Source organism: Anastrepha ludens, chromosome 2 (assembly GCF_028408465.1).
Source record: "Anastrepha ludens isolate Willacy chromosome 2, idAnaLude1.1, whole genome shotgun sequence".
Lineage (NCBI taxonomy): Eukaryota > Metazoa > Arthropoda > Insecta > Diptera > Tephritidae > Anastrepha > Anastrepha ludens.
In genome coordinates, this window is record NC_071498.1 from 175,058,047 (window position 1) to 175,085,664 (window position 27,618).

The 27,618-nt window shown below is 39.2% G+C and overlaps 1 protein-coding gene across 1 annotated transcript in view; it reads right to left on the reverse strand.

Moving 5' to 3' along the window:
• Positions 1–1,305: 1,305 nt before the first annotated feature.
• The window catches only part of LOC128855893 (protein sidekick-2-like), a 92,721-nt gene continuing 66,408 nt past the window's right edge, over positions 1,306–27,618 (reverse strand). The window contains exons 6-7 of the mRNA XM_054091119.1: positions 18,577–18,758; positions 1,306–1,519 (exon numbers count right to left, since the gene is read on the reverse strand). Of these exons, the coding sequence (XP_053947094.1) occupies positions 1,397–1,519; positions 18,577–18,758 (305 nt within the window). The 3' untranslated portion in view covers positions 1,306–1,396. The remainder of the gene's footprint in view (positions 1,520–18,576; positions 18,759–27,618) is intronic.

The window sequence follows — 27,618 nt, forward strand, 5'->3', positions numbered from 1 at the left end:
AAAAGTGTAGGTTTCTTTATTTGTGGAACAACATTAAGACGCACGCCACAAATAGGAGGAGGTCTCGGGCAAACACCTAACAGAAGTGTATGCGCCAATTATTTATGCGATGTATCCGTGCGATTATGCGATTATGTGATTCAACCGTGACAGATTTCTTTATAGAGCATTTTGTGGTTCGAAAAATTTATTCCTGAGGTTTATGCTTTCTCAATTGTACGCTAGATGACGCTGTAGGCTAATTTTATACACTTTTTCTCAAGTTATATACTTACTATACTCAGAATAGAACCTTTTGGTACATTTAATTGCAATAATCATATTTTACGGTCGCAGTCTTTTGAATTTTCTGCATTTAATGCCTACTCTAATTTTTTTTTATATAAAGGGGGTTAAATTTCAAGGGCCGATGTTGAATGTGAGCCACACCTAAACGTCAACGACACCGTTGGACTTCTTTCTTTGGAGTTATTTGAAGGGAAAGGTGTACGTCTATAAGCCAGCAACAATTCCAGAGCTAAAGGATGAGATAGTTCGGCACATTAACGGCATTGAACCGCAATTATGCCTCAGCGTCATCGAAAATTTGGACCCTCGGATGGAGGTGTGCCGCCGAGGGCGCGGCGGCCATTTTACCAATATTTTGTTTATTACATAATTGAACTACACCAATATTATCAGAATAAAGAGAAATGACAATAGTTTCTTAAAAAAATGGTATTTTATTCAAAATCAGCACCGGCCCTTGAAACTTAACCACCCTTTAGAATAAAACATTACACCGTCAACAGAAAAATCCTTTTTTTTTCTTTCTCTTTCTTTTTCTTCTTCTTTTTCTCCTTTTTCTTCTTTTTTTCTCTTTCTTTTTCTTCTTCTTTTCGTCTTCTTTTCATCTTTTTTTCTTCTTTTTTCCTTTTTCTTTTTGAAAACGTTTCTAAAAATATTGATTTTGTAATAAGTGAGTCATTTTTACCGACATTTTGTGACCTCAAATTGAAGACTTGGGCAACAAAGTCTAAACGAGATGAAACGCCATACCTCTTATTCCATCAAAAAATCTATCCCGTACTCGCTACGTTCAAGAAACGTGTACCATTCAGCTTGCCATGTCTATTGGCCGCCACTAAGGCGAGCCTTTCATCAGATAGAAAAGGAAAGTATCAAGAAGTTCTTGCGAGATTCGGTATACAGAATGAGCTTCTGCTGAAACAGTCGTCATTTCAATGTAATGCTCCTTCGCAAATGGAAATATTTTATTTTTTTAAGCCATACAAAATAAAAAAAATATATTTTAAATAATTTTAAAAATAAACCAAATCGCTTTGAATTTGCTTTTAAGGGTTCCTAGAAATCTATTGAAATTTTGCCAACATTTGTAATTGAAGTTATTTTGCATTCACTCACCTCCTTCATCGGTCATCACAAGTATGGTGGTCTCCGGACCCAAACCTTCGGGATTGAAAACTTGCACTGTAACTTTGTACTGCGTGTAAGTCTCCAGATTAGTTATTTCATGACTCTGTAAGAGAAAGGGATAAAAGATAACAGCTGATGAAGTATGAAGTATTCTGAAAAAAAAAATTCCATAATAAACAAATCAAAATAAAAATTATCAGTTTTCTTTCTACTTCTTCCTCCCAATAGCCCCTAAACTATAACTAATTACAACAACAAATATAATTACACGCATTAAGTAAAGTGATTGCTATACGATTACATAAAGGCTATTACAAATTTTCCTTGCCCAACCAACAAATGCTGGTGCTTAACTACTTTTGTGCTGAATTAAGGATTTGCAGTAAGCTTTAATTTGGTTGCTAACGTAACAACAAGAATTTCCATTTATACCGAAACACACATACACCGAATTATAAGGTACACGCACACATGCATACACGCAAATGGCAAATGGTGAACAGAAAATGAGGAAAACCGAATTCAAACTGGCCAACCATAAAATACGTAAGCTCATTTGGTTAAGCAGCTCATTCAGAGACAGAGTGACCCCGGAGCAAAATGCATACACCTACATACATGAATACATTTTGAATATACTGGTGTGCATGTAAACAGACTAGCATTCATGTGGCGATCTGCATTTGCATGTGTGTGCGCCGTAAAATATACACCAAAGTTCAACTTGGCTACAGCTTATGCGTTGCCCTAAACACTAACGTAACTAAAACATCCACCCCCACACCTACGTGACGAATGGTTGGACAATTGCAATTTATGCGACAGTGTTGGTAAATTAAATTCATTAAGGGATGCCTAAAACTACACACGCAACAACTAAAAGGCAGCAACTAAAAGGCAGGAATAAAATATTAAAATAAAGAGTTGACAAAACCGCAAACATAGGCAGCGACACGATAACGTTGAGCGCACATTTGTATATGTGGGCTTTTAATGCTTGCGAAGGTGTTTAACTAAATATAGTTGCACACACACACGCACACAAATGGGAGTGTAAGCCGTATTGCTGTAATTAGACTGACACGAAGGAAAGCTTACGTGGTATGGAAATAGGTGGTAAGAGAGCGAGTAATACCTATTAATAACTGTTTTTACTTGAAATGCGCGGCCATTGTTTAGAGCTGTCATTAGTTTCTGATGAGTTTGTGACTTTGTTTTTCACTCAACTGTCCTGAGTTCGCTATAGTTATCGCTATCATTATCACTTTTAATACGTTTATCGATATCAATATCAATATCCATGTCAATATCAATGTCAAGTATAAGTTTAAGTATGAGAAGGACCAACAGGACTGACACAGCGGAAATTTGTCGGCACGGTCGACGCCATCCGGCTGATAATAAACACAGCGGAGAACCATAAAAGGCCACAAGAAGACCAGGTGGCTCTTTATTACTATTATTAGAAGGCCATTACGCACTGCGACCAGAGCTGATCTGTTGTGAAAGGCCGATTTTTGTAACCCTAGAGTTTTAGGCTTTTTAAAAATTTTAGCACAATTTTGGGTTTGTTGTTTCAAAGATTGCATGGAGATACTACGATACCACCAAGGTGATGAAGTCTCTGTCTGCCCAACGCAGGACATTCACAAAGCACATTTTCTGAGCTTTCTATGTCCATTTCGCAAAAACGGCAGACATTGGTCTCAGATAGGCCAATATTATTTAGATGATACCTCAGGCTGCAGTGACCTGTAAGATATCCTGTTAAAAGACGCAGATCTACTCTGCTTAGTGAGAGTAGCTTGTCAGATATTCCTTTGTTGGGACTTAGAAACAGTTTGGCTTGACGCTGACCGGCACAGTTTAGCTAGTGTGCGGCAAATTTTCTTTCTTCCCATTTCCTAAGGAATTCATTAATGTGGCCTTTTGTGAGTCCACAGAAAGGCTCAGGACCAGTAAGTTGCATATTAGCTCCTTGTTTTGCAAGGTCATCAGCCATTTCATTTCCCTCATGCCCTTCATATCCCGGAATCCAGCCTAGTGTTACTATGTTGAGGTTCCCTAACGTGTTGAGAAGGTTTAGGCAATCATTTACCATTTTGCAGGTGATAGTTGTTGATAGAAGGGCTTTTAGAGCCGCTTTGCTATCTGAAAGTATATAGATGTGAGTACCTCTCATTTTCCTGCTAAGGCATTCTCCTGCCTGAAATATTGTTGGGTAGAATCCCATCGGAATTGATTTTTTGAATTTAGGCCCATTGATTCCTGCCCCTGTTCTACCATTTTCCAATTTGGACCCATCAGTAAACCATAGCTAAGAGCCAGGTTTGAAAGTGAGAGAATTAGTTCTCCAGTCTGTGCGTTCATTAATTATAACTTGGAAGTTCCTGAAGAATATTGGTTTGGGTGATAGGATATCATCCCTGTGAAGAATGGGACTATGTAGGAAGTCTTCTAAGATCTTTAAATGTCGTATCCCCACTTTTAAGTTCAGATATACCTTTTAATCTTAAGGCACTCGAGCGAGCTTCCCTTTCAATTAGAATTGGAAGCGGTGGTATGTTCAGGAGCACACCCAATGCATTCGTGGGGCATGTTTTCATAGCCCCTGTAATACCAACACATATCAGGCGATGTAGTTTGTTTAATTCGTTTACTGCTTTTCTTTGCTTAACCTTGGGCCACCATGCTAAGGATGCATAAGTGATTATGGGTTTCACAACTGTGGTGAATGTCCAGAAGGTCATTCTAGGGTTTAGTCCCCATGTCTTACCAAAAAGCCTTATGCAGGCAAAGAATGCCCTTGTGCCTTCAAAACTGACGCCAAGATAGTTCGCTTCTGTCGAGAGTTGAAGTGTTGTTCCGTTAAGGGTCGGACATTTCAGATTTATGTTTCTTCTCCTAGTAAACGGACCAAGTGCTGTTTTGGATGGGTTAATGGAAAGCCCTTTTCCGTGCACTATTTGTTTATTATTGTAAGGGCTTGCTGCATGCGATCCGAAATGGTTTCCTCGATGGCACTTATTGCGTTGTTGTAACTTTAGACGTCCAGAACGCTTTCAACTCGGCAAATTGGTCAATGATTCTCTCCTCGTTGAAGGGTTCTGGAGTCTCCTCGTACATACTCCGAATCCCTCGGAGTTATTACGCCTAAAGGCTCCTAGAGTACAACGCAGGCAGTGAGCTTCAAAAATACGCAGTGACTGGCGGGATACCTCAAGGCTTTGGTCTTGATCCTACGCTATGGATCGCGATGTATAATGGCATTCTAAGATTGCCGCTTTCTGTGAACATAACGCTAGTAAGATATGCAGACAACATTGCTCTTGCTGTAAAACCCATAGAACTCATTGATGTGAAACTCACTTGCAACGATGCGATAGCAAGGATCCCGCGATGGCTTTATAATGCGAAGCTCTAGCTAGCAGCGCTGAAAATGGAAGCAGTCCTACCGAGCAGATGAAGAAGGAGGGAGAGCTTATTTATTAACCTGGTACAAGTCAGCTTGTTGTGTCTATTGGCCGCCAATAAGACCACTGTAACACGAGCCATTCATCAGTTAGAGGCGAAAAGCATCAAGAAGGTCTTGCGAAAACCAATAGATAGGATGAGCTACAGCTGAGCCATCCAAGGTAGTCATTTAAATGAAACGATCCTTCGCAAATAGAAAAATATTGTTTTTTTTTTATAGAAAATTATATTTTTAATAACTTAAAAATAAGTTCTTAAAGAGCTTAACCATCAACGTCGGGGGTCTAGACATTCAGTCAAAGCCGGCGGTGAAATATCTTGGGGTCATGATCGACTCACGCATGCCTTTTAAAGAGCATGCGGTCGCAGCGTGCATCAAAGCCGCTGTTGTAACAAACGTGCTAACACGTCTATTGCCATATATAGAGGAGCACAAAAAGCCAGATGAATACACTTATCCATAGTTACATACTCCATCTTGCTTTATGCCGCCCCAAAATGGTTCCAAAATCGCTCGAGATATACATCGAGCGCGTTGCAGGTCTATTGTACAAACACAATGCGAGTTACTCGTGCCTTTAGGACAGTATCCGAAGACATAAAATGTATTATTGGCGGAAAGTTTCTAATGAATATAACATGCACACAAATTATATGACCTCTTTGACAGACCAGGTGCAAGATGTTCAAGGGATCAGAAACGAGAGCTGTGAAGCTCAACGCTTAATATATGGCAACGAAGGTGAGATTCCTCCTTCACTGATCCTGTATGTCGATAAATGATTGCAACATAAATTTGGAGAGGTTGAATTTTACCTACCATAGTTGCTGATTGGTCATGGATGCTTTCAATATTCTCTGCACAGATTTGGCTGACAGCCTCACTATATTGCCCCACCTGCTCTGAAGAGCTCGAATTCGCGAAGCATGTCCTATTCCACTATCTTCGATTCGTAAGAAGACGCGAGGAGCTCACCGTGGCTTGTGGCATGCAACCGAGTGTGCCTGACCTAATAAAAACTTTATGCAGCTCAAAATAATACTGGGATGCGGCGTGCAAGTTTGGTAAGCTGATGATGCGGTCGGTGAGTGAGCTCGATGCATAAATGCGAAGAATGGAACTGTTTCAACAGCAGCTGGTAGAGGCGGATAGCTATGACGCCCTAGCCTGTATTCATTTAGAAGCAGAGTTCCAGTGGAGGTCGAATAGAGACGAACTGACGAGATTCACTGACGCCTCAGTTTATCATTCACGATTAAATCATACAAGTACAGTTACAAGATCTGACCTATAGTGGAAGCAGTTAAAGGAAGGACGAACGACGTATTACCTATACATATATTTCCCAGACAGAGGGCCAACACGCCGGTTCCTATTGTGGTCAATTGACACAATCACGGCCGCACCTCGATGTAAAGCACACATGCAGTCTCGGGTGGTAGTCAGCCGAAGAGAGGAGGTTTCTTTTAGAGGCAACATGATCCACATATCGATGGTTTTCGAGAAAAGCGACACAACTCAAAATTAACTCAAAGTTCGGAGCTTTGACGTTAAAAGCAAAAATCAACTACAGAGTTTATATATTTTTATCTAGAAAAGCGTCATAAGCGAATCTTTAAGCAATTCTGAGAGATGGCGTTAGTGTCGTTTTGTCAGGTGATCGAATTGGCGCGTGATTTATCTAGAAAACTGACCCAACTCAGTATTTTGTATTTTTGAATTATGTCACTTTTCTCGAAAACCATGGATATCTTCAGAGTGACGGTAAGAAATGAATGTTTCTGAAATTTTTATAAGTATAAGTAGTAACGGCCGCCGTAGCCGAATGGGTTAGTGCGTGACTACCATTCGGAACTCACAGAGTGAACGTAGGTTCGAATCTCGGTGAAACACCAAAATTAAGAAAAACATTTTTCTAATAGCAATCGCCCCCGGCAGGTAATGGCAAACCTCCGATTGTATTTCTGCCATGAAAAAGCTCCTCATAAAAAATATCTGCCGTTCGGAGTCGGCTTGAAACTGTAGGTCCCTCCATTCCTCCATTTGTGGAACAACATCAAGACATACCTATAAGTATAAGTATAAGTATAAGTAATATATAAGTATAAGTATAAGTATAAGTATAAGTATAAGTATAAGTATAAGTATAAGTATAAGTATAAGTATAAGTATAAGTATAAGTATAAGTATAAGTATAAGTATAAGTATAAGTATAAGTATAAGTATAAGTATAAGTATAAGTATAAGTATAAGTATAAGTATAAGTATATGTTTTTTTTTTATCGTACATATGTCTGTATGTAGCCAACACAATTTAGTGGTTGGCAGATAAGAATACCTTTTTACGTATGCACTTTTGCTTAATTAGAAAATCTTATCGGACTCCAGTCCTAGTAGCTGATTTATCTTTATTTACGAAGCTTATAGGAAACGAAATGGTAGCTGTGAATTTCTGTAATCTTTACTTTTATGCGAGCCATACTTCATATGAGAGATTGAAAAGTTCGTGATTACTCGTTATTTATTTTTGTATGAATTTTGCGCCAAAAATATGCGCAGAGAATTTTTTTTTTGTCAAAGAAAACAATGCACACTTATCGCTTTCGCATCAGCAGGGCATTTAAAGTTTGAGGTTAACCGGTAAAGCTCACTATTGCATTCACATACATGTATACTTATGTATATATGTTTGTATTGGACTAACACACACCCAAGCGGGTACGCGCAGACATCATTAAAAAGCAGTTTGGAGCTGGCAAATGTGCATTGCGCGACGTCTGTAGTAGATTTGGTAGTAGCTATATGTGCATGTATGTGTGTGTGGTAAAAGTAACATTTTGCTCCGTTTGTTACATATACCCAAATTTATTTAATTCTTTTTTTGTGTTTTACTCGGCGAGCACGCGTTAGTGTGCTGCGGCACGGCGTATCACATGGAACAAAATGTTGCGATAAAAAATTGAAGTTGCACGTTTTCGCCTCGCAGGGTAATATTTCAGCATCAAAGTGTTATGCAAATAAAAAGAGAATAGCTAAAAAAAAACACAAAAAAAAATATAAAAAAAAAATGGAAAAGTAAAAATAGTATAGAAGAAAGAAATATTCGAGCAAATGCACTAGAGTGCAAACAATCAAAAGGGATGAAAGCTAAAAAAATAATATTGAAAAAAAAACGCCAAAAAAACATAGAATAAAAAGCGGAAAGTTACAATAAAAGCACGGAAAACGCAGCAAATGGAAAAATGAAAAGCGTGCGCTAAAGGCGCGATAAGTGTGCGCTTTTCCGAAAAATATGCACTTGGGAGTGCTTTACCGTTGCACTACTGCTCCAGCGTAAGCTGGGCGCTGGAAGTGTGCAGTGGCGCCTTTGCCATTGCCCATCCACTGACAGTTCACTATTCGTCGGTTTTCGCGCTCCATATACTGCTTCGTTGCAGTCTTTCCCTACCCCCTGCCGCTCGATTCGTACGTGAGTATAATCGCTGATAATTTTCGGGATATATTGTAAGCACGATAAGTTTGCAATTGCACTGGCAGCTCAAAAAAGAAAAAAATTCACTACTAAAAGGGAGGCGCTAACAAAGCGTAATATGGCATACGGTGGAGCGGCTGGCGAGGAGGCAGAAGTGGCATAGAAGTTTCCGTTGAAGCACAGCCAGTTGGTGATGCATTAAATTTGGAACGTTTGGGTTTGTTTACGTTGCTTTATGTCGTGAAATTTAAATTGAGTCGTATTTTTTACGCAATAGAAATTTATTTGGAAGGTGAAAATATTTGCTCTAAAGTACCTAAGATAATGGAGAATTATGGTGCTGAAATTTAAGATATTTCTATGTAAGTGGGTATAAGAACTTTTAGTTTGAATACTTGAGAACAATTGTTTTTGCTTAGGCATCCATTTAGGGGGTGAAATAGTAATGAATCTGATATTAAAAGCAATAAAAGTGTAGAAGATTAAAATATGAAAATATTATATGGTAAGTGCGCGTTTCCCCCACCTAAGGGCGCCTTTGCAGGTGTGAAAACACACATCTGGACTCCTTAATTCAAAGTTGAAGCTGTACTGTATTTTACACAGAAAAACTTTAATTATGAAAAAACGTATAATAAAAAAAAAAAAAATCATCGAAAATTTTAACGAATCCGTTCTGGTAATATAAAAAGGCATTTTCTGGTAAACTAATCGTCGAAAATGTTTGATCAAATTAGGGTAACCATCGAGTTCGACCAACATTTATTCCAAATCCCTAGAATTGAAAATGAGTTATAACACCATTTCGTATTTTTTGCACAGAAACCCTCTTTTTTCGGCCAAGTTTTATACTTCCAATTTGAGTTATCACACCTAAATTATCTAACTTCACGATTATCTTGATACGCTTTTTATTGTCTTTGAAGAAGCCTACGAAAGCACGAAACGGGAAATCATCTTTAGTTACCATAGATAAGCTAATTACTCTGATAAGGGAGAGCTACAAAGACACGAGCTGCTACTTCTTGCACAAAGGATTGCTTTCTGAGTATTTCCAGGTGCTGAGGGTTGTACGGCTAGCATGCATATTGTCGCCAATGCTGTTTCTGCTTGTCATCAATTACGTCATGTGCGCATGAAAATCAGCAGAAAGACATTCAGTGGCAGATAACCAATCATTTTCTGATGTGCCTGGTATACGCGGCTGATATTTGTTAGCTACTTTATAAACTTTGCGAACTGAAACTGCTTACTCAAGCCACGGGGAAAAGCTTCAAGGTATCGAATTCAGGATCAACTTTAGAAAAACGAAAGCATCTCAATGAGGTTACATCTGACCCGGTTAGAGTGAGCGCACAATAGGATAAAAGTGCAAACAAATTGTGCTACCTTGGCTGCATGACCACCCACGAAGCTGGGTCGGAGATAGATGTTTAGTGTAGAATAAGCAAAGCTATTTCATCTTTGGCTTGGACATACATTTAGAAAAAGTGATGACAGTGTTGTTGGCTAGGTACGTAGGAGAAATGGTTGAAGTGCCAGCTGGCACTCCGCAAGTAGCCCTAAAGCGCCGTTTTGATATCATTATGAGACCTCCAACAGGCTGATATCTACAGACAGCCACAGCCAGAGTTGATATAATGGGGAAAATTGATGAGATTTAGGTTGGCGCACTGCCCCAGGCTGTCGAAGGAAGGATCACCTAGTGAGCTTAATCGTCTCACTGCCAAAACCAGACATTTACAGACAAAATTATAAGCAGTCTCATTTTGTGAAAGGTCCACATAGCTTCTGCAATGGGGACTAATAGGTAATCCTAGCTTTTCCGCGTGTGTGCCGATCGTCCAGTGACCAGTAAACACAGCTACGAGTTTGGAAATTTAATAGCGAGGAGTCCAAAGGACTTTCTGAATCCTTCATATATTTTACTGGGGCCAAAGGGTTTTCGAAATATCCCTTGAAGAAATATAGCTCCATCTTTTCTGCGCTTTCCTGAGAAGTAATTTGCGCTGTTCCCCTTTAACAACTGTCAGGGGGATACCGACCACTGGGAAGGAGGTCCCTGAGGCCAGTTCAGTCTCCTTCCTTGTAAGCTCATCAGCAATTTCATTTCCCTCTATGTTCCTATGTACGGGAACCCAGATCAGAGAAATGTTACTTGCACACCCAAGAGATTTTATCTTCTCCTTACTAGAGTTTACTAATTTCGTTTTGCACTAAGGCGTTGTCAAAGCCTTGGTCGGGGCTTAACTATCGGAGAAAATGTTAATATCTCCCTCCTTCCCACGTTCCTTGAGCATTTTGCATGCCTGCAGGATCGCAAAGACATCTTCTTGAAAACACTAGCAGTATTCGGCAGTTTAAAGGAGATAGATAAATCTTGGAACCGTCAGTGAGGACAGAAGTGCAAGCGTTCAGCCCCGCATTGTAGCCCCTCCCAACAAGCTGCCTTAGCAGAGGATAGGCCACATACCCCCTGCAGATGCTCAAGTTAAGCTCTGAAATAAACTTTCTTGGAGCGAATGGGAATACATGGCAAAAAAAAAAAACCGTGTTAATTGATGAATAAGCGTAATTCATGCGCTATGCTCCAATAGAAGTTGAAGGAAAAAAATAAATAATAATAATAAAATTGAGAAAATAAGACATCTTCAAGTATACACTATCCTATTTATCTTGTCTCGCATGACGGATCCGTCCACGAAGCTAACGGAAGCTCGGCCATTCTGGCTTTCAGTGCGACCTCATCGTCATGCGAGATAGAGAAACTTTCAAGGAAGACTGGAAACTAGGCTCCCTCCATCCAATTCCCTCACATAAAAAAAATTATAATAGTAAAAGAAATTAAAAATCGCAGACGTGAGTGACAACGGAAGCTTCAAAGAATACTGGAAACTAGGCCTTTCCGATATTCAGCTACGAAGAATCGGAGACGGGAAACTCGTAAAAAAAATCTTGCATAATCGACATGAGCGATAACAGAAGCTTTGAGGGAGACTGGAAACTAAGCCTTTCCGACTCCTGGTTACGAAGAATACGAGACTGGAAACCCGTCCTTTCTGGCTTCCTACATTTATTCACTTTCATTTCATTCACATCCGATTTAATTAGACATACATGTTTATATCGTTTCTGTCTTCGCTCTGAAGCATAGAGCCTTGACAAGACCCCATTGAGGACTTCCATCGAGCAAGGTTCTGGGTTGTTGTTTTTGCGCCGTTCCATGTGATGTCGGCATCTGCTAGTTCGCGCAACATCGACTTTCGCCAAGTGATCTTTGGCCGACTGCGACCTCTGCTCCCTTGCCCTATATATCATATATACATATATTTCGTTTAAGCAAGTACATTAGCAAATAAGATTTGCAAATTTATTGTTAGTTTCGTATACAAGAAAAATTCAGTAAATCAAAAAATGAAAAAAAATTGTATTATAATATTGGGTTGGCAACTAAGTAATTGCGGATTTCACTCATATATGGCTTCAGTTGAATTTTTAGGTTTGCAGACGTAGTACAAATGTAAAACACATTTTGTTATTTGATAGCTGGCAATTCAGCTGTCAATTAGTAAAAAAAGTTTTTTGATCGATTGCGTAGTTTTCGTTTGGCGATCGTTGAAAAATGGAAAATCAAAAGGAACATTTTCGTCATATTTTGCTTTTTTATTTTTGCAAAGGGAAAACCGCATCGCAAAATCATCAAAAGTTATGTGCTGTTGATGCTGATGAAGCCTTAAAAGAACGGCAGTGTCAAAATGCGTTTGCCAAATTTCGTTCTGGTGATTTTTCACTCAAAGATAAAAAACGCGCTGGTCGTCCAGTTGAAGCTTAGGCCGCCCTAATCAAAGGAATAATCGGTTCGGATCGTCGCAGTACAACACGTGAGATTGCAGAGAAGCTTCATGTAACACATCAGTGCATTGAAAATCACTTAAAACAACTTGGCTATGTTCAAAATTTCGATATGTGGCTTCCTCACGAACTGAAAGAAATGCATTAACAGCTGCGATTTGCTAAAGAAACGTAATGAAAATGGTCCAGTTTTAAAATGACTAATAACTGGTGATAAAAAATGGGTTGTTTACTAAAATATCAAGCGGAGAAATCGTGGAGCAGGCCAGGTAAACCAACTCAAACAACATCAAAAGCTGATATTCATCAAGAGAAGGTTTTGTTATCAGTTTGGTGGGATTACAAAGGAATTGTCGACTTTGAACTCTTACCACCCAACCGAACGATCAATTCTGATATCTACATTAAACAACTAACGAAATTAAACAATGCAGTTGAAGAAAAGTGCCACATCCACCATATAGTCCTGACCTTGCACCATCTGATTACTTTTTGTTTCGATTTTTACAAAACTCCTTGAAGGATGTCAAATCGTACCTGATTCAGTTTTTAGCTAATAAAAACCAGAAGTTTTATGAACGTGGGATTTTGATGCTGCCTGAAAGATGGTAAAAGGTCATTGATTAAAATGGGCAATACATTACAGAATAAAGTTAATTAGTTCCATGAAAAAATAGAGTTTGATTTTCATCATAATTCATTCCCGTGGTATACTGCCACTAATTCTACTACAAATTATCATTTTTTAAATCACTTTTCACGACGCTTTTTTGTAATTTTTTTCATGGGGGAAAAAAATCCAATACCATCAACAAAAGAAAGAATTGTCAAAACTCCATGCGGTTTTTGAGCGACTTCAAACTTGCACTTTATTATACTCAAATTCAATGAGCTATACAACTGCATACCCGATTTTTAAAGTGAAACTTCCTAGGCGTCGATGGACGAGCGAGAATTGAGAGTAAAATTTCAAGGTCATGCAACATTTTGGGCAATTTCGTTCCGCGAGAGAGAAAAAAGATAGAAGTAGAGGAAAAGGAGAGAGAGCGAGCTATACTTTATATTATATATATCTTAGATGCACTTTAGGCTATTTTCCCTGAGTTTTTCCTTGTGGTTGCTAATTTCTAGCGAGAAATAACACTGCCTACTTTTTGGCTGTTTTTAATATTTTTAAAAAGGATTTAGTTTTGATGAAATTTTTTCTTATTTTCACAAAGTTTGAAGTTTGAAATTATATGGAGTTTGTAAGAGAAAGAAATATAGTTTTCAAATGAGAAATTCAATGAGTTATAAAACTGGATACTCGAAAATTTTCTAGAAATTCTGTTTAAGAAACGTGAAATTTTAATGAAATTTATTAATTTTCTTTTAATGCTCAATATTTGGATTCATTAGGTTTTTGTGCCAAAATGAGCTGTATTCTCATAAAAAAATATATAGGAAACATTTAAGTTTGTTAAAATTTGTCAATAAGTCGCAGTGCTATAATTATTTAGCGCACTGTATATCCAGCTAAAAATGGTCAGCACTCATTACTTATTTTAACTAACATTTAATAGTTCATATTCCTTTCCTGAAATTGCCATCGTTAACATCCCTCCTTTACTTCTTGTTGTCGCCATTGTAACGACTACGATTGGATTTGCAGGCGATTCAACGAGATCTGCGTAAATTACCATTTAATATTTAGTACATAAGCCATTTTTACCCATTTGTTGACGCTTTGCCTGACATTTAACTAAGTTGTCAACGTTCGTAACACAACAAGCCAACAACAAAACAGCAAGCAACAGCAGCAACAAACAACAACAGCAGCATAAATTCACAAATACATCGCGATAGTTGAGCCACTACAAAGCAAAGTACAAAACAATAGCTGCTACAATAAAAGCAACAATAATGACAACAAGTGTGAGAACAATTTAGATTGCTACAACTACAACTACAACACCAAATCCAAACAACAACTTCATTCAGCCTATGAGCTAGCGAATAAGCGAACGACACCGGAAATTGTAAGTAAAACTTTTTTGGCTTTGAATTTAAGCCCAAAATACCAATGCAGCCGATAAGGAAAAAGGGGGGGGAGGGTAGGTAACAAAGTACGAATTAACACAACAATAAAATGGTTAAGGAAGGTAGGTGGCTCTGGCGTATTGAGGTGGCAGTCTCGCTTCTGTCTAACTATACTTTCAGGTCTTTCGTGGGCGGTAGGTCGCAAATTGTGTTGGCAAATGGCAGCAGAAGTGAATTTCGAGTTAGATGTTTGCACAGAATGTGAGTAAGTGTGTGTGAGTGCATGTTTGTGTTTCGTAGAGAAAACCCTGCTGTAAAACAGGTTGTGTCTTCTACGAAAATTGAAGTGGAACTTGCAGCAGCGGTTGCCGACTGGCTTTTTTACCAGCTGCTAGAAAAGATTCACCGAATTACAGAGTTCCAGCGTTCAGGTATCATTTCTTATAAGAGCTTACAAGTTCTGCTGCAAATCGTTGATATTTATGTCATCGGCCCCAAAAATAGTTTTGTTACTATTACGTTTTCTAAACGGTATAATAATGCGAATCAATGGAGCGTGAAAGAGAACGACTTCTTCGAGCCGTTTGAGACCAAACGAGGTTTCGGATAAGGCTTTTCGCTGTCGAGTGACTTCTTTAACCAGATGTTGGAGAGGATCGTACGAGCCCCAGAACTTAATCGCTCAGGCACAATTTTTTATAAGAACGTACGGTTGTTGGCGTATGCCGACACCGACAAAAACGAATGGGTCCGATTGTGCACGCAGACATAACGAAGTAACTTCTATCATCAAACAAACAGTCGGCGCACTCGCGCATCGGAATCCATGTCACTGTTCACAATTTTCATTTCGAGGTTGTAAGAGACTTCGTTTATTTAGGAACCAGCATTAACACCGATAACAATGGCACCCTTGAAATCCAACGTAGAATCTCTCTTACCAGCAACTGCTACTTTGCACTAAGTGGACACTAAGTCCTCTCTGGATGAACAAAACTGACACTCTAGAAGACTCTCATCATGCCCGTCCTAACGTATGGCGCAGAAGCTTGGACAATCATAATATCCGACGAAGCGTCCCTTGGAGTGTTTGAGAGAAAGATTCTGGACCTTTGCACATAGGTGATGGCGATCATCGTAGGCGATGGAACGATGAGCTGTATGAGCTTTATGAGGATATAGACTTAGCGAGGCAAATAAAGACCCGGTGGCTTCGTTGGTTGGGTCATGTCGTCCGAATGAATACAAACGTTCCGGCTCTGGAAATATGCGATGCGGTACCTGGCTTGTGGTAGAAGAGAAAGAGGATAGTCTCCTCTGCGTTGGAAAGATCAGGTGGAGAAGGACTAAGAAGTTGGATTCACTTGGTATGCCCAACTGGCGCCGGTTAGCAAGAGAAAGAGAGGACTTGCACGCTTTGTTACTCGGCCAAAATCGGATAAGCGGTTTTCGCGCCAATTAAAAAGAAGAGAAATACCCACTATGACAGATAATAAAAAAATACCAAACGAAAAAAGTTTTCCCTAAATTTTATTTCATTTATTGTTGTTAAAGGACAATTATATAGCGCGTACACCCTCACTGGGTTTTTGGCCGAGCTCCTCCTACTATTTGTAGTGTGCGTCTTGATGTTGTTCAACAAATGGAGGGACTTACAGTTTCAGGCCGACTCCGAAGGGCAGATATTTTTTATGAGGAGCTTTTTCATGGCAGAAATACACTCGGGGGTTTGCCATTGCCTTCCAAGGGGCGACTGCAATTAGGAAAAGCTTTTTCTTCATTTTGGTGTTCCACCGAGATTCGAACCTACGTTCTCTCTGAATTCCGAACGGTAGTCACTCACCAACCCATTCGGCTACGGCAGCCGCTAAAGGACAATTGCACAACTTATTTCTCAAAAAAGCGCCGAAGAGATGCAGCTCCATGGGATGTCCTCAGTACAATAGACGGAAGACTCAGATATTTCTGGCCACCTAAGGCAATTCAATTTCCAAACTTATACCTGTGTTTACCGGTCGTTGGACGATCGACACACAGGAAAGCTGGATTTACCATTTAATTCCGAATGCAGAAGCTATCGGGATCTTGCAGAGAAGGTGGCTCTTGAACACTTTCTCTGTAAATGTCCTGTTTTTGACAGCCGATGGGCAATGCTCCATCCTAAATCCATTAACTGCCGAGGTGCGATCGCTATTAGAAAACTCGTTTTCTTACCTTCAGCGAGTTTTAATTTACTCATTCGATCTCATCTTTCTTCAAACGAATTTCCCACCCCCACAAAATTAGGGGCCCAGTGTAATCAGATACCCTGATCAGACAGAGATTGAAGAATGCAGCCGTATCTAGAGGCAGTTTCTCTATACCTCCCAGCTATAATTCCTGGCGCTTGCTTCGATAAAAGGGTAGGTGCTCTAATGGGCTACAAACGAAGGAAAGCTTGGTTACTGGGCACTCGGACTAAACGGCAAAACGTCTCTTCTCTGATCGTTCCATGTGGACTGTTATCCGGTATAGAAGCAAACATTAGCTCATTGTTGTATTTTCAAGAGTTCTGCAAACAGACTGTAGTTGCTGAAGCCCAAAACTAGTTATAATGGTGTAATGTTCCTTAATTTATACGTTTGCCTCTGAAGCAGATACTGTAGCCATTGGAGTATTTTCATACAAGTTTACAGCTTAAAACACTTATACGATTTTTATTATAATTAAAGAGTTGTCAGACTCCCATCGGGCGCGTCCCCTGGTGACGAATAGGGCAATGCTCGACAGATATGTGGGAAATAGAATACCAGCGCTGACCAAAGTAGGCGAATATCAACTTGACTGCAATATATTTGACATCCAGTAGAGGTATGCAGGTAAGTGAAATGGTTGAAGTACCACTCTGGTACTCTCTAAGTAGCACCAAAGCGGAGTTTTGATATCATTATGAGACCTCCCACAGGCAGATATCTACAACCAGCCAGAGCTATTGATATAATGGAGAAGATTGATGGGATTTTGGCTGGCGGACTGCCACAGACTGTCGAAGAAAGGATCACCCTAATCCTTAATCATCTAGCTGCCTATCCCGGAAATTTACAGAAAGAGTGCTCAAGAGTCTGAAAGGTCCCCACAGCATCTGCATGGAGGTTAAATGGTAAATCGGGCTTTTGATTGATTAGCGTGGAGTTTCCAGCACTTTCTGAGTTCTGCTTCTATTGTACTAGAGCGGAAGGGTTTTCGAAATAGCACATGAAGAAATTGAGCTCCTTATTTTCTGTGCTTCCCTGAGAAATATGTTGTGCAATTCCCCTTTAACAACAGTCAGTGGTTGCCGATGACCGGGTAGGAGGTCTCTGAGGGCAATTCAGTCTACTTCCTGGCAAGCTCAACAGCAATTTCATTATCATTTCATATGGCCTTACAGTAAAGCGTCTGACTCAGAAGGAGCGACTGTACATGGAAGAAGGAAGATTTCGACACTTTTACCAAACCACTAAAGAAAACTCCCACGAAAACCGTACAATAGTGATTTACATATTTTATTGAAATCATAAACTACAACCATCCAAATCCGGACTAGTCTTGTGCTCGCTTGAGCACAGTTCAATCTACCGCCACACATACATACACACATATTTAAGTGAATGTGTGCTGATTTATTTCATTGTGTATGTTAGATGAATTGGCGGGTTGGCGGTGTCATGGCGCAAGGTTGCTGGTCGATTGTGGTGTGACCGTCAAAGCCTAAAATGTTATTCACAGAATAGGCATGACTGGCTGGCTGGTAACTTTCTTCTGCGTTGGGGTGAGTAGTTACATTTCTGTGCTTGCCTTTGGCCAAGCTGTCAGACGTTCACTACACTGACATCGGCAGAAACACCGCGAGGCTTGATTGTACGTTTTAGTAAGCGAGTGCGGATGCGGGTGCGGGTGCGAGTGCTCGAGGCGCAGGTGATAAACGAGACAATGTGACGAGATGTAAACGGAGATATATGCATGCAGTTAGGTATGCGGAGATCAACATGCGCTGCCTGGTAAATGCGGCCCGACAATAAAGCTTGTTTTCACACACACACACACACACATATATATATCTATCAAGCAATAGACATACATTCACAGCTAGTTAACTGTTTGTTTTACGCGAAAGACAACAAACTAAGGCTGCTGGCATTTAGCGGTTGAATAATAGCCCTATTTTGCAAGGTGGAAACGGCTTTGCATGTTCTGCGCCATTAAGTTGCGTTAAATTCAGATGAATACGATCATTATATTGCTTTTGTAAAGTCTACACTTCTTGCTGTATATGAAACTGTTTAAAACCAATATTCTCACTCAGTCTAGTCGACTCACTCACCTCGACGGTGCTGTCGCGTATGTAAATCTCTTTGGTGTCATTGCGATCCCGCGGCCGATACGTGATGCGATAGCCGAGAAACTCTCCGAGGATGGTGTCGGCAGGTGGGGCTTTCCACGATATATACACGGACGTGGATGAGGTGTTGTGGGCGGTGGTGGGTATCGGCTTGCCAGTTGGTGCTGCAATCAGAGAAAAATATTAAGAATATTAGACAAACGGAATTGTTGATTTAGAAAATATATTAAGAAAATGCAAAAACTAAAATCCAATATTTTTAAAATTTCTGACTATCCTTAACCCCTTAAATATTTGTTGCTAAAACCATTACTTGATTCAGTAAAAAAAACCTGGTTATCCCAGGCATACAAATTTGTCTCTAACAATATTTAATGCAACAACAACTTCATAAATAATGACGATCTATACGAGAGGTGCGAAATTCAGCCAGTACCTAACGTTGTGAAACTGCGAAAGTGGAAGTGAATTGGGCCTACGCTTCGCAAGGACGCAAATGAAATCTGTCGTCAAGCACCGGATTGGAGTTCACAAGCTTTTCGCAAGGTTGGCTGTACAAAAATATCTGTGAGGAGAACCGGCCAGAAGGAAGTTGAAACGTTAGGAAAAACTTGGAACGAAATTAAGCTTCTTGCAAAAAATAGAACCAAATGGAGGTGTTTTACTAAGGCCCTACGCTAAAGTGTGAGAAACAGGAACCGATGATGATGTTGTAAACGTCACGGCATATTTATATTTCCAAACACAGCCCTAAGTTTCTCACTACTCCTATGAATTTCTAAAAATTCCGCAGAAAAAGGACTTCTAGCCCTTTCAGACAATCTATGAATCTATTACATTTTTAGTTTCTTCGTAAGACTGAAAATGCTGATCAGACACAGGTTCAGCCTTCGAGCGCCTGGCATTGGAAGGAACAAATCAGATGAGTAAGGATAAAGAGTTAGACACGCTTAGTTCAGTGTTGCTAAGAATGCCTTCACTCCTTTTGCGACATGAGGGCGAGCGTTAACTTTTTAGAGGGAACTTTGTCGTGCCTCTCTAGCCATCTTCTGTGACCTCTCAGTGTTCGACTCAAGCACGTTAGACGCTTTCTGTACTAGTTTCCTGTGATAGTTTCTTTGGGTTTTGTTTTTATTTAATTATAATACATTTTTAAGAGATGAAACTTTGGCAAGTTCCGGTGATTAAGTCAAAAATGCCAAGTTTCGGTTTTCGTAAAATTAGGCCTTTGAAGTCGTTGATATAGCTTCTTCAAAAAACGAATAAAGAATGGGTCTTTGCACACTTCTTCAACGTAACAATCAAGCGCCTGAAGCAAATATTTTTTTCACAATTAATTTTACAAGGCAATAAGTAATAGAAATTATAAAGGGTTTTCCAATAACAGGTGTTATTTTGAATAGCCCGCTATTTTGGTAGATGTCACTTTTGAAGTTGTCACTTTTTTTAAATTTGACAAGTAGAAACTACGCCATTAATAAAAAGACACGCTTAAACAACGCATTGAAATTATTAAAATTCACTATAAAAATTGTGAAAATTTTACGGTTCGCAAAACTCGAACATTTTTGGATCATTGTCCATTCCTCGTCATTCTTTGGAATTAGGCATTCCACAAACGTTATTACACCGTATTTTGAATAAAGATTTGGGTATTAAGGCTTATAAAGTCCAGTTAACATAAGAAATCAAGCCGGCCGACCATCAACAACGTCGTGTCTTTCCGATTGGGTCGTTGAAATGAAAATCATCTTGAGTGATGAGACCCATTTCCACCTCGGTGGCTTCGTCAACAAGCAAAATTGTCGGATCTGGGATTGTGGCTACGAAGATCCAAGAGTTATTGTTGAAAAGCCTCTCTATCCTCAACGTGTGACTGTTTGGTGCGGTTTATGGTCCGGCGGAGTCATTGGTCCTTACTTTTTCGAAAATGAAGTTGGGGCAACAGTTACGGTGAATGGATTGCGCTATAGAGAAATGTTTAAAGATTTTTTATGGCCGGAATTGGATGGTATTGATCTGGACAACTTTTGTTTTCAACAAGACGGCGCTACGTGCCACACAAGCAACGAAACCATTGATCTTTTGCGGGAATAACTCCTCTTACTGGCAAACCCTTAACAAATTACGTTTTAGCGTACTAGCAAGCGCCGTCAAACCCCTTGTGTGCAGGGTGCATACAGTAGTTCAGGAGCTGAATATCTGTGGCTATAACTTCCCGAATTCATTGCCTTCGTTTTTGCTCAATTTCAGATAATACTGAAGGTGGACGACTACAACTTAACTCAAGAAATGAGAAGAATGGAGTTACCATCGCCATCACATGCAAATCAGACCGATTTAGAAATATTAAATTTTCTTAAGTGCTCTCGTTCATTCGTTCATAAGGTTGGCCTTGAATTGGAAGCATCGGACGGTGATGCAGAATCATTTGCAAAACGCAAAAGCACGAGAAACGTTCTGGTACTGTTCGATGTGCAGAATTTATTCAAAAAATAAAATTACGAGGGAACTTAAAGTTTCTGAGGGTCTTATCTATCGAGTTCTCTATGAGGATCTCCGCTATAAATCCTTTGTTAAGCGCAGAAGACAGTTTATATCGGAGCAAAATCGAGAACGGCGAGTTACCCGAGCAAAACGTCTTCTAAATAAAAGTAAACACACTAAAGCGCCTTAGACGTTATGGTTTCTTTCTGTTGGAAAAAGTATGGTTAAGACCAAAAGACCAGCCGCAAAAATGATAGTTGGCTATGTTCCAATCCTGCAGAGGTTCCTTTAGTCAGTCACTGTTACGGTTTCAGTTGTTGCAACAAAGAACATGCTACCACTCTTCTTTACTCAAGGATTTCCAGTGAATTCTGCTGCATATATCGAGGCTATAGAGACAGTAGGAAGCGCTGGTTGGATGGTATATGCGATGACAGCCCATACATTTCTCAACAAGACTCTGCTCCTTCACACATAGTAATGGCGACGTTAGCATGGATGGCTGAGAATTTCAATAACCACATAACACCAAACTTATGGCCGCTTAACTCTCCAGACGTTAATTCCCTGGATTACTACGTATAGGGCGTTGTTGAGCGTGAAACCAATAAGTATAATCATAACACCATTTCTTCTCTGAAGGCTGCAATTAATGCCGCTATGGCCAATATGAATAATAAGCATTTGATTCGGGAATGCAATCGTTTCCAGACCCAGATCGAGGAGATTATTGCAGCTAATGGAAATTCTATTCAATGGTTTTATAAGTTAATGTTGTGCAAAAAATCGTAACAGCACAAAATAAAAGCTATTTAGTTTCCTCTGAAGATGTACGAATATTCACAGAAAACATTGTTTCTGTTTCTCCCTTGTCGCACTTCTTCAATTATTCTATAGGTGAAAAGTGTGCCCAACATGAAACAAAAGGCAAACGATTTTTTTTTCAATTAATAAAACTCTTTACTTTTGGGGTCGCTGAATAAGATTTTGAAGTAAATTTATTACTGTATTTCTCATTAATAAAGTTTCTTCGATTTTCTAGAAACTTATTTCTAGGTGGGTTTTTGGGGTTGCTAAATACCAATATGAAGTATAATTTTTGTAATTGAAGTGACGAATTTAATAACCGGTAAAAGAAGCGGAAAATCAATATTTGGTTTTAATTTTACGAAACCTATAAGGTATGATCCTTATAGCTATAGACCCTGGGCGCTAAGTAATTTTTAATTTGCACAAGGAAACGTCGAATTCGTATTCAGTGGCCATAAATACCTACCTTACGTGCAATTAGGTTAGGATATCTATAACAGTGGAGAGGTGAGGCTACAAAAACTTCGGGACCTCAAAAGTATTTGTGCTTGCTCAGCACTTTCGGAGTCAACGCGGAGACCTCCTTTTCTGAATATACTAAAGGTAGTCAGAGGAAAAGCAATCCGCTCTTTGCATGTGAAAACTATCTCACGATTCTGCAAGAATGTTGTTCATGTCAGATCCCCCTGTTGCCAGTTCGTTCGCTTTTTCATTTCCTTCAATGTTCCAATGGCCCGGGACCCAGATGAAGGCAATGTTATGGTTTTCACTCAAGGTGGTAAAGCTATTTCTTCTTTTTTCCACCAGTTTAAAGGTTTTTTTAGCGGAATCCAGTGCCTGCATCTTATCTACTTTGGTATCCGAAGGAATTACGATATTGACCTTAAAAGAGAAGTCTGCGATTAGTGGCCTACAAATTTCCCCAATCGCCAATACTTCTGCCTCAAAGGCACTGCTAGTATGAGGAAGGCGTACAGATTTTTCAATTCTAAGTCTATGGGAATATATGTATACTAGCTCCAACAACGCATTACTTTTTTGAACCATCTGTGTAGACTGTGGTGTCGAAGTCGTTTAGTAAAAGTCCCTTACTTCATTCCTTCCGAGATTGAAAGAGAGTGGCAAAATTAAAATTGACTGATTACATCGTCCCCCCCATTGAAAGTCGCCTTGGGGACCATTTAATCAGTCCTCCTCTAGGTGAACTGAGTTTGTCGCAATAGTAGACTGACCGAGGAATCAGCCCGATAGCTTCTTGTAATGACTCTGTGGCCAGGCACTTCCCTGAGTTTGCTTTCAAACTTTTTTGTGCTGCCAAAAGTGATGTCAGACATTTTGCGACTAGTTTCAGCGAGTTCCACACCTGGATTGCCGCTTGACCACCGGAATACGTTTTTACTTCCTCGAGAGTTATTATAGAAGTTAACAGACAATCAACATCTTCTTTGATAGCAGCTATCTTAGCTTGGTACTCACGGATGAGCTCATGAAATTGAGTTTGATGAAAATATCGTAGCAGAAGATGACACCACCGAACCTATAGGCCAACTTAGAGCTAATTCGTAAACAGTTTAATCGAACTCTGACTCTAAATGCTCCAATCCTCCATTGCGGAAATGGACGGAAGGGATCCCACTTGGACCAGTGTGGATGTGCATCTATCAGTCAACATGGTACTGAAGTAAAATTTTCTAAGAATCCTGGAGTGCTTTTAGCTCAAGTTAACTTTCTTGTGATATCAGTGCCACCTGTAAAGTGCGCTTCTCCCAATATTTGTTGTATTTTTAGAAGGCGCAATACAAATAAATAACTAATTGTGAACTAAAACTGCGACACCCCCACCTTTTAAAGTTTAATTCGCAGTCACTTCAGCTTGACGCTATAGTTTCCCCACTGCGAGTATGATAATCCTATTTCATTTCTCCCCCATCCTTGAGAGTATTTAGATGTGCTTGTCACAGTGAGTTACAACATCGTGTCGCTGTCCGTGTGAGACATCGTGAGTCACGTTCCTCACCAGCAACTTTGCCACCTTTCCATACTCTCTGTCAGTGAGCGTAGTATTCTTTGGCGAAATGAAGTGATTACCCTTCCTTTCTTCTCTCAGTTCTTGTTCCTGTTTCATGTAGTGAAGGAGATTCACACTATACCATTTCCGAACTTGTCTTTTACTCACTCGCGTCTTAACGCTTCACTGCGCAAATTGATGCTTCATTTGGTTACACTTTGCGTTGTTTTTTTTTTCCAATTTAGTTAGTATTTCCTCCTGCCACTTTCTGTGCAAATACCATCTGTTGTATGCCTTTAATTTCCCTCCACTTCGTAGTCGCACTGCGAAGTCAGTTGACATGCCTCAAAGTTTACTTGACGCTTTTGGTTTTTTTTATCACCGCCCATTTTACGTTTTATTTAGCTTACTATCTCTAGTAGTCCCGGGAACTATATTTTTTCGCGCTCTGCCCTTCTTTTGAAAATAGTGGTGCATAAGGTGGCAAGAGAATGAGCTCGTTTTGACGCTTCACTAACGTTTTTCCCCACCTGACATTTAATGCAAATGAGTTCACAACTTTAAGTTGATTTCAGTTCGAGTAGAAGTGGAGCGAGTTAGTAAGCTGAGGCCATCAAAAGGAGGAAACGAAAATAAAGGAGTTGAAGAATTTATAAACGGCTGCGACTTTGTTCATAAAATAGTTTTTAATATATTTTATATTCCCGGAGAATATAGAATATTTGAGTTGCGGTTCTTTGTACACTGATGGGTATACATCTTCAGAGGATCGACATCGAAATTGTGAGCCCTCCATTGTTGCTGCTGCAGTAATGTTCATATATAGTATACAGCTTATGCAGCATGTTCCTAGGGACCTCCCCTCGACATATCTCCTACACTGCCTGGATGTTAGTCCTGCGTCAAATACTTTGAACAATTAGATACAGGTATCGAAAATAGTATTTTTTATATCTTTCGGAAAAAAATCAAAAGCTTCCAAATATCGCAATATGATACCAGCCATAGCCCATACAATACTCCCCAAGGAGACATCTCTAAGAACAAGTCGGAGCGTACTTAGAGGGCTCCTGTTTCCCATTGTACTACAATAAAGTTTTCCGTCCGACTTCTCAGCCGAAGCTACTAATAATAGCTTTCTTGCTAAAACCATCTCACAATTCCATTGCAGCTGTTCTGGCTTTCTTTATTTATGTCACTTATTTTGAGACTCGGAAAAGTCTGTCATTCGCTTTATCGCATACTCAATGAGAGACCTAAGACTTACCCTTTGCTGGGCGCGGATATCAGCAAACGAAGTTATAACTATTTTCCTAGCTCATATTAAGGGGAGTGCTGCGCAGTTTCTGTAGTATCAAAGCTAAATTCTTGTAGCATGTTTTCCTAGTGACCAAGTTTCTAAACGCACGGAATTACTAACTCTGCAGGTCCCACTTATCCAGCTACCCAAAGATGATATCACTAACATTATAAAATTCGAAAAGAAGTTCAGAATTGAACTGGACAACAGGGTAAACTGAACTACACCTGCACTTGAAAGGAAGCTCCACAAATGTAATTTACACTGGTACGCAGGTGGCTCGAAGAGAACTGAAGGAAAAGCCGCTATAACCAAGTGTTCTATGCCAATGGGTAGTTTTCTAAACGGAGGTGTATGCCATCCGTCCATGTAAAGTGATAAATTTAGACAGCAATCTCCAGAATGAGCGGCCATCAGGCGCCACTCAAGGCACTGTCATCCTGTTAGATTAAGTCTTCACTGATCCTTGACTGTATCGAAGAGTGAAATCTGCTAGGAACGCACGACTCCGATTCATTTGGCTCCCAGGACGCAGGGGTATAATTGGGAACGAAGTAGCGGACGCATTGGCAAGTGAGGCTGCGACCTAGTTATTAATAAGATTCGAGCCCTTTCTTGCTAAGGAACAACACACTATCAAGGAGAAGTTTGAAGTGAAGAGATAAGGCTAAGGGAAGTTAGCTGGCACCAAATTATGGCGCTACGTTAGGTGGAATCCATACTTGATGGATATAATCAAGAGAGACTTACGAAACTCATAACCCTCCCAACGGATGAACTGGGAATGCTCAGGGCACTTTTAAAAGCTATTGCAGTCATCTGCACACAATCGGGATATGGTCCACTGATGTTTGTCTTTTCTGCAACAATTCCCAGGAGACTCCAATGTTCCTTTTCCTTCAATGCAGCGCTATAGCGCGGGAGAAGGTTAAAACATCTGGGCCATTTGCAGCCGGAAGAAAGGCACATACGCTGAGTCCAATCCAGTTCTATCCTGAATTTAATAAGGGAACTGCGTCTGAATGAGGTACTGTAATGAGTAGAAGGCACAACAGACCATGAAGTCCAAGTGCAGACTCCAAAAAAATCTAATCTTATCTAGTGACCAAAGTTCGGTAATATGTCAATTAAGCGTAGCTGTTCTCTTCAAAATACTGTAATTAGATCAAACTTGACACACGTTTGGATATTTTACCAATTCTCTCTAAAGTCGAAGAAGGGAAGTAGCGAAGTATTCGAATACCGATAGCGCGTTCTCAAGGCAGTTGGCTTTAAGTTACCGGATCGAGCCGGTTTTATGCCGGGAAATGCTTATGTTGCTAAACAACAACAAAAACGACAGCGAAAACCAGTGAAACCGTTATGGTTTGATCCAGAAATGCTGCTGTCTTAGTTATATTATACGCTGCTTCATTTTGTTTGGTACGCATTTGGCAGAGTGCCCAGAAAAGAAAGCTCGTCGACTGAGATGAGGTGATATGTAGACTGTCTATGAGGTTATGAGCACACATACATAGCTAAATGGAAAGCGAAAATCATTCAAGTTGATAGACCTCTAAAACTAACTCTTCGAGTATTTCATATACATAGAATAAGAATTGAAGGGCCACTATATATGTTTTAAAAAATCGGTTGTAATCCTTTCAGTTCAAGTGATAGTTTTTGAAGCTACAAGGTCATGTGGGATTTTGGCTAAAGGCAAATTTCTCTTTTTCTTTTCTTTCTGAAATTTTTAATGGGTTTCTATGCTTTCTGGTTTTGGTTACTGAAATCTGAGTACATTGGGCTGTCGCAAAGGATATAAACCAATGAAAATCCAAATTTTCAATGTGAAAAGAAAATTAAATGTGACGAATATACCCGTATATATTATATTAGTATACAAGATACTGATAGAAAAATATTTTTATAAAATTATATTATATTTCTATTTGGAACGAAACTATTTTCAAAAACACTTAATTTTTTTTATTTTTAAAAAATTAAAAATTTGTTTATTTTGAATGAAAAAATGTTGAAAGAACTTATATATTTTCAGTTTTAAAAAAAATTTAATTTAAGGAGATATGAAATTTGAAAACGTGGAAAAAAATTGTATTCCACTTAATTTTTATTTATATTGACTATTTTTATAATTTTAATAACTTTAGTTAAAAAGAAACAAAAATTTAAACAAAAAAAATAAATTGTTCATTTTGAATGAAAAAAATTTAGTAAAAACGAATACATAAATAAATTTATTTTTATTGTGAAGGAAATAATTTTAAAAAATTTGACATTTTTCTCTTTCGAACGAAAAAATTTTTAAAATATTACAATAAAAAAAATTTTATTTCAATTAAGTTTTATTTATGTATATTAATAGAAAAATGTTTGAAAAAAAATTTGGACAAAAATGTATAAACATAAAAAAAAATTT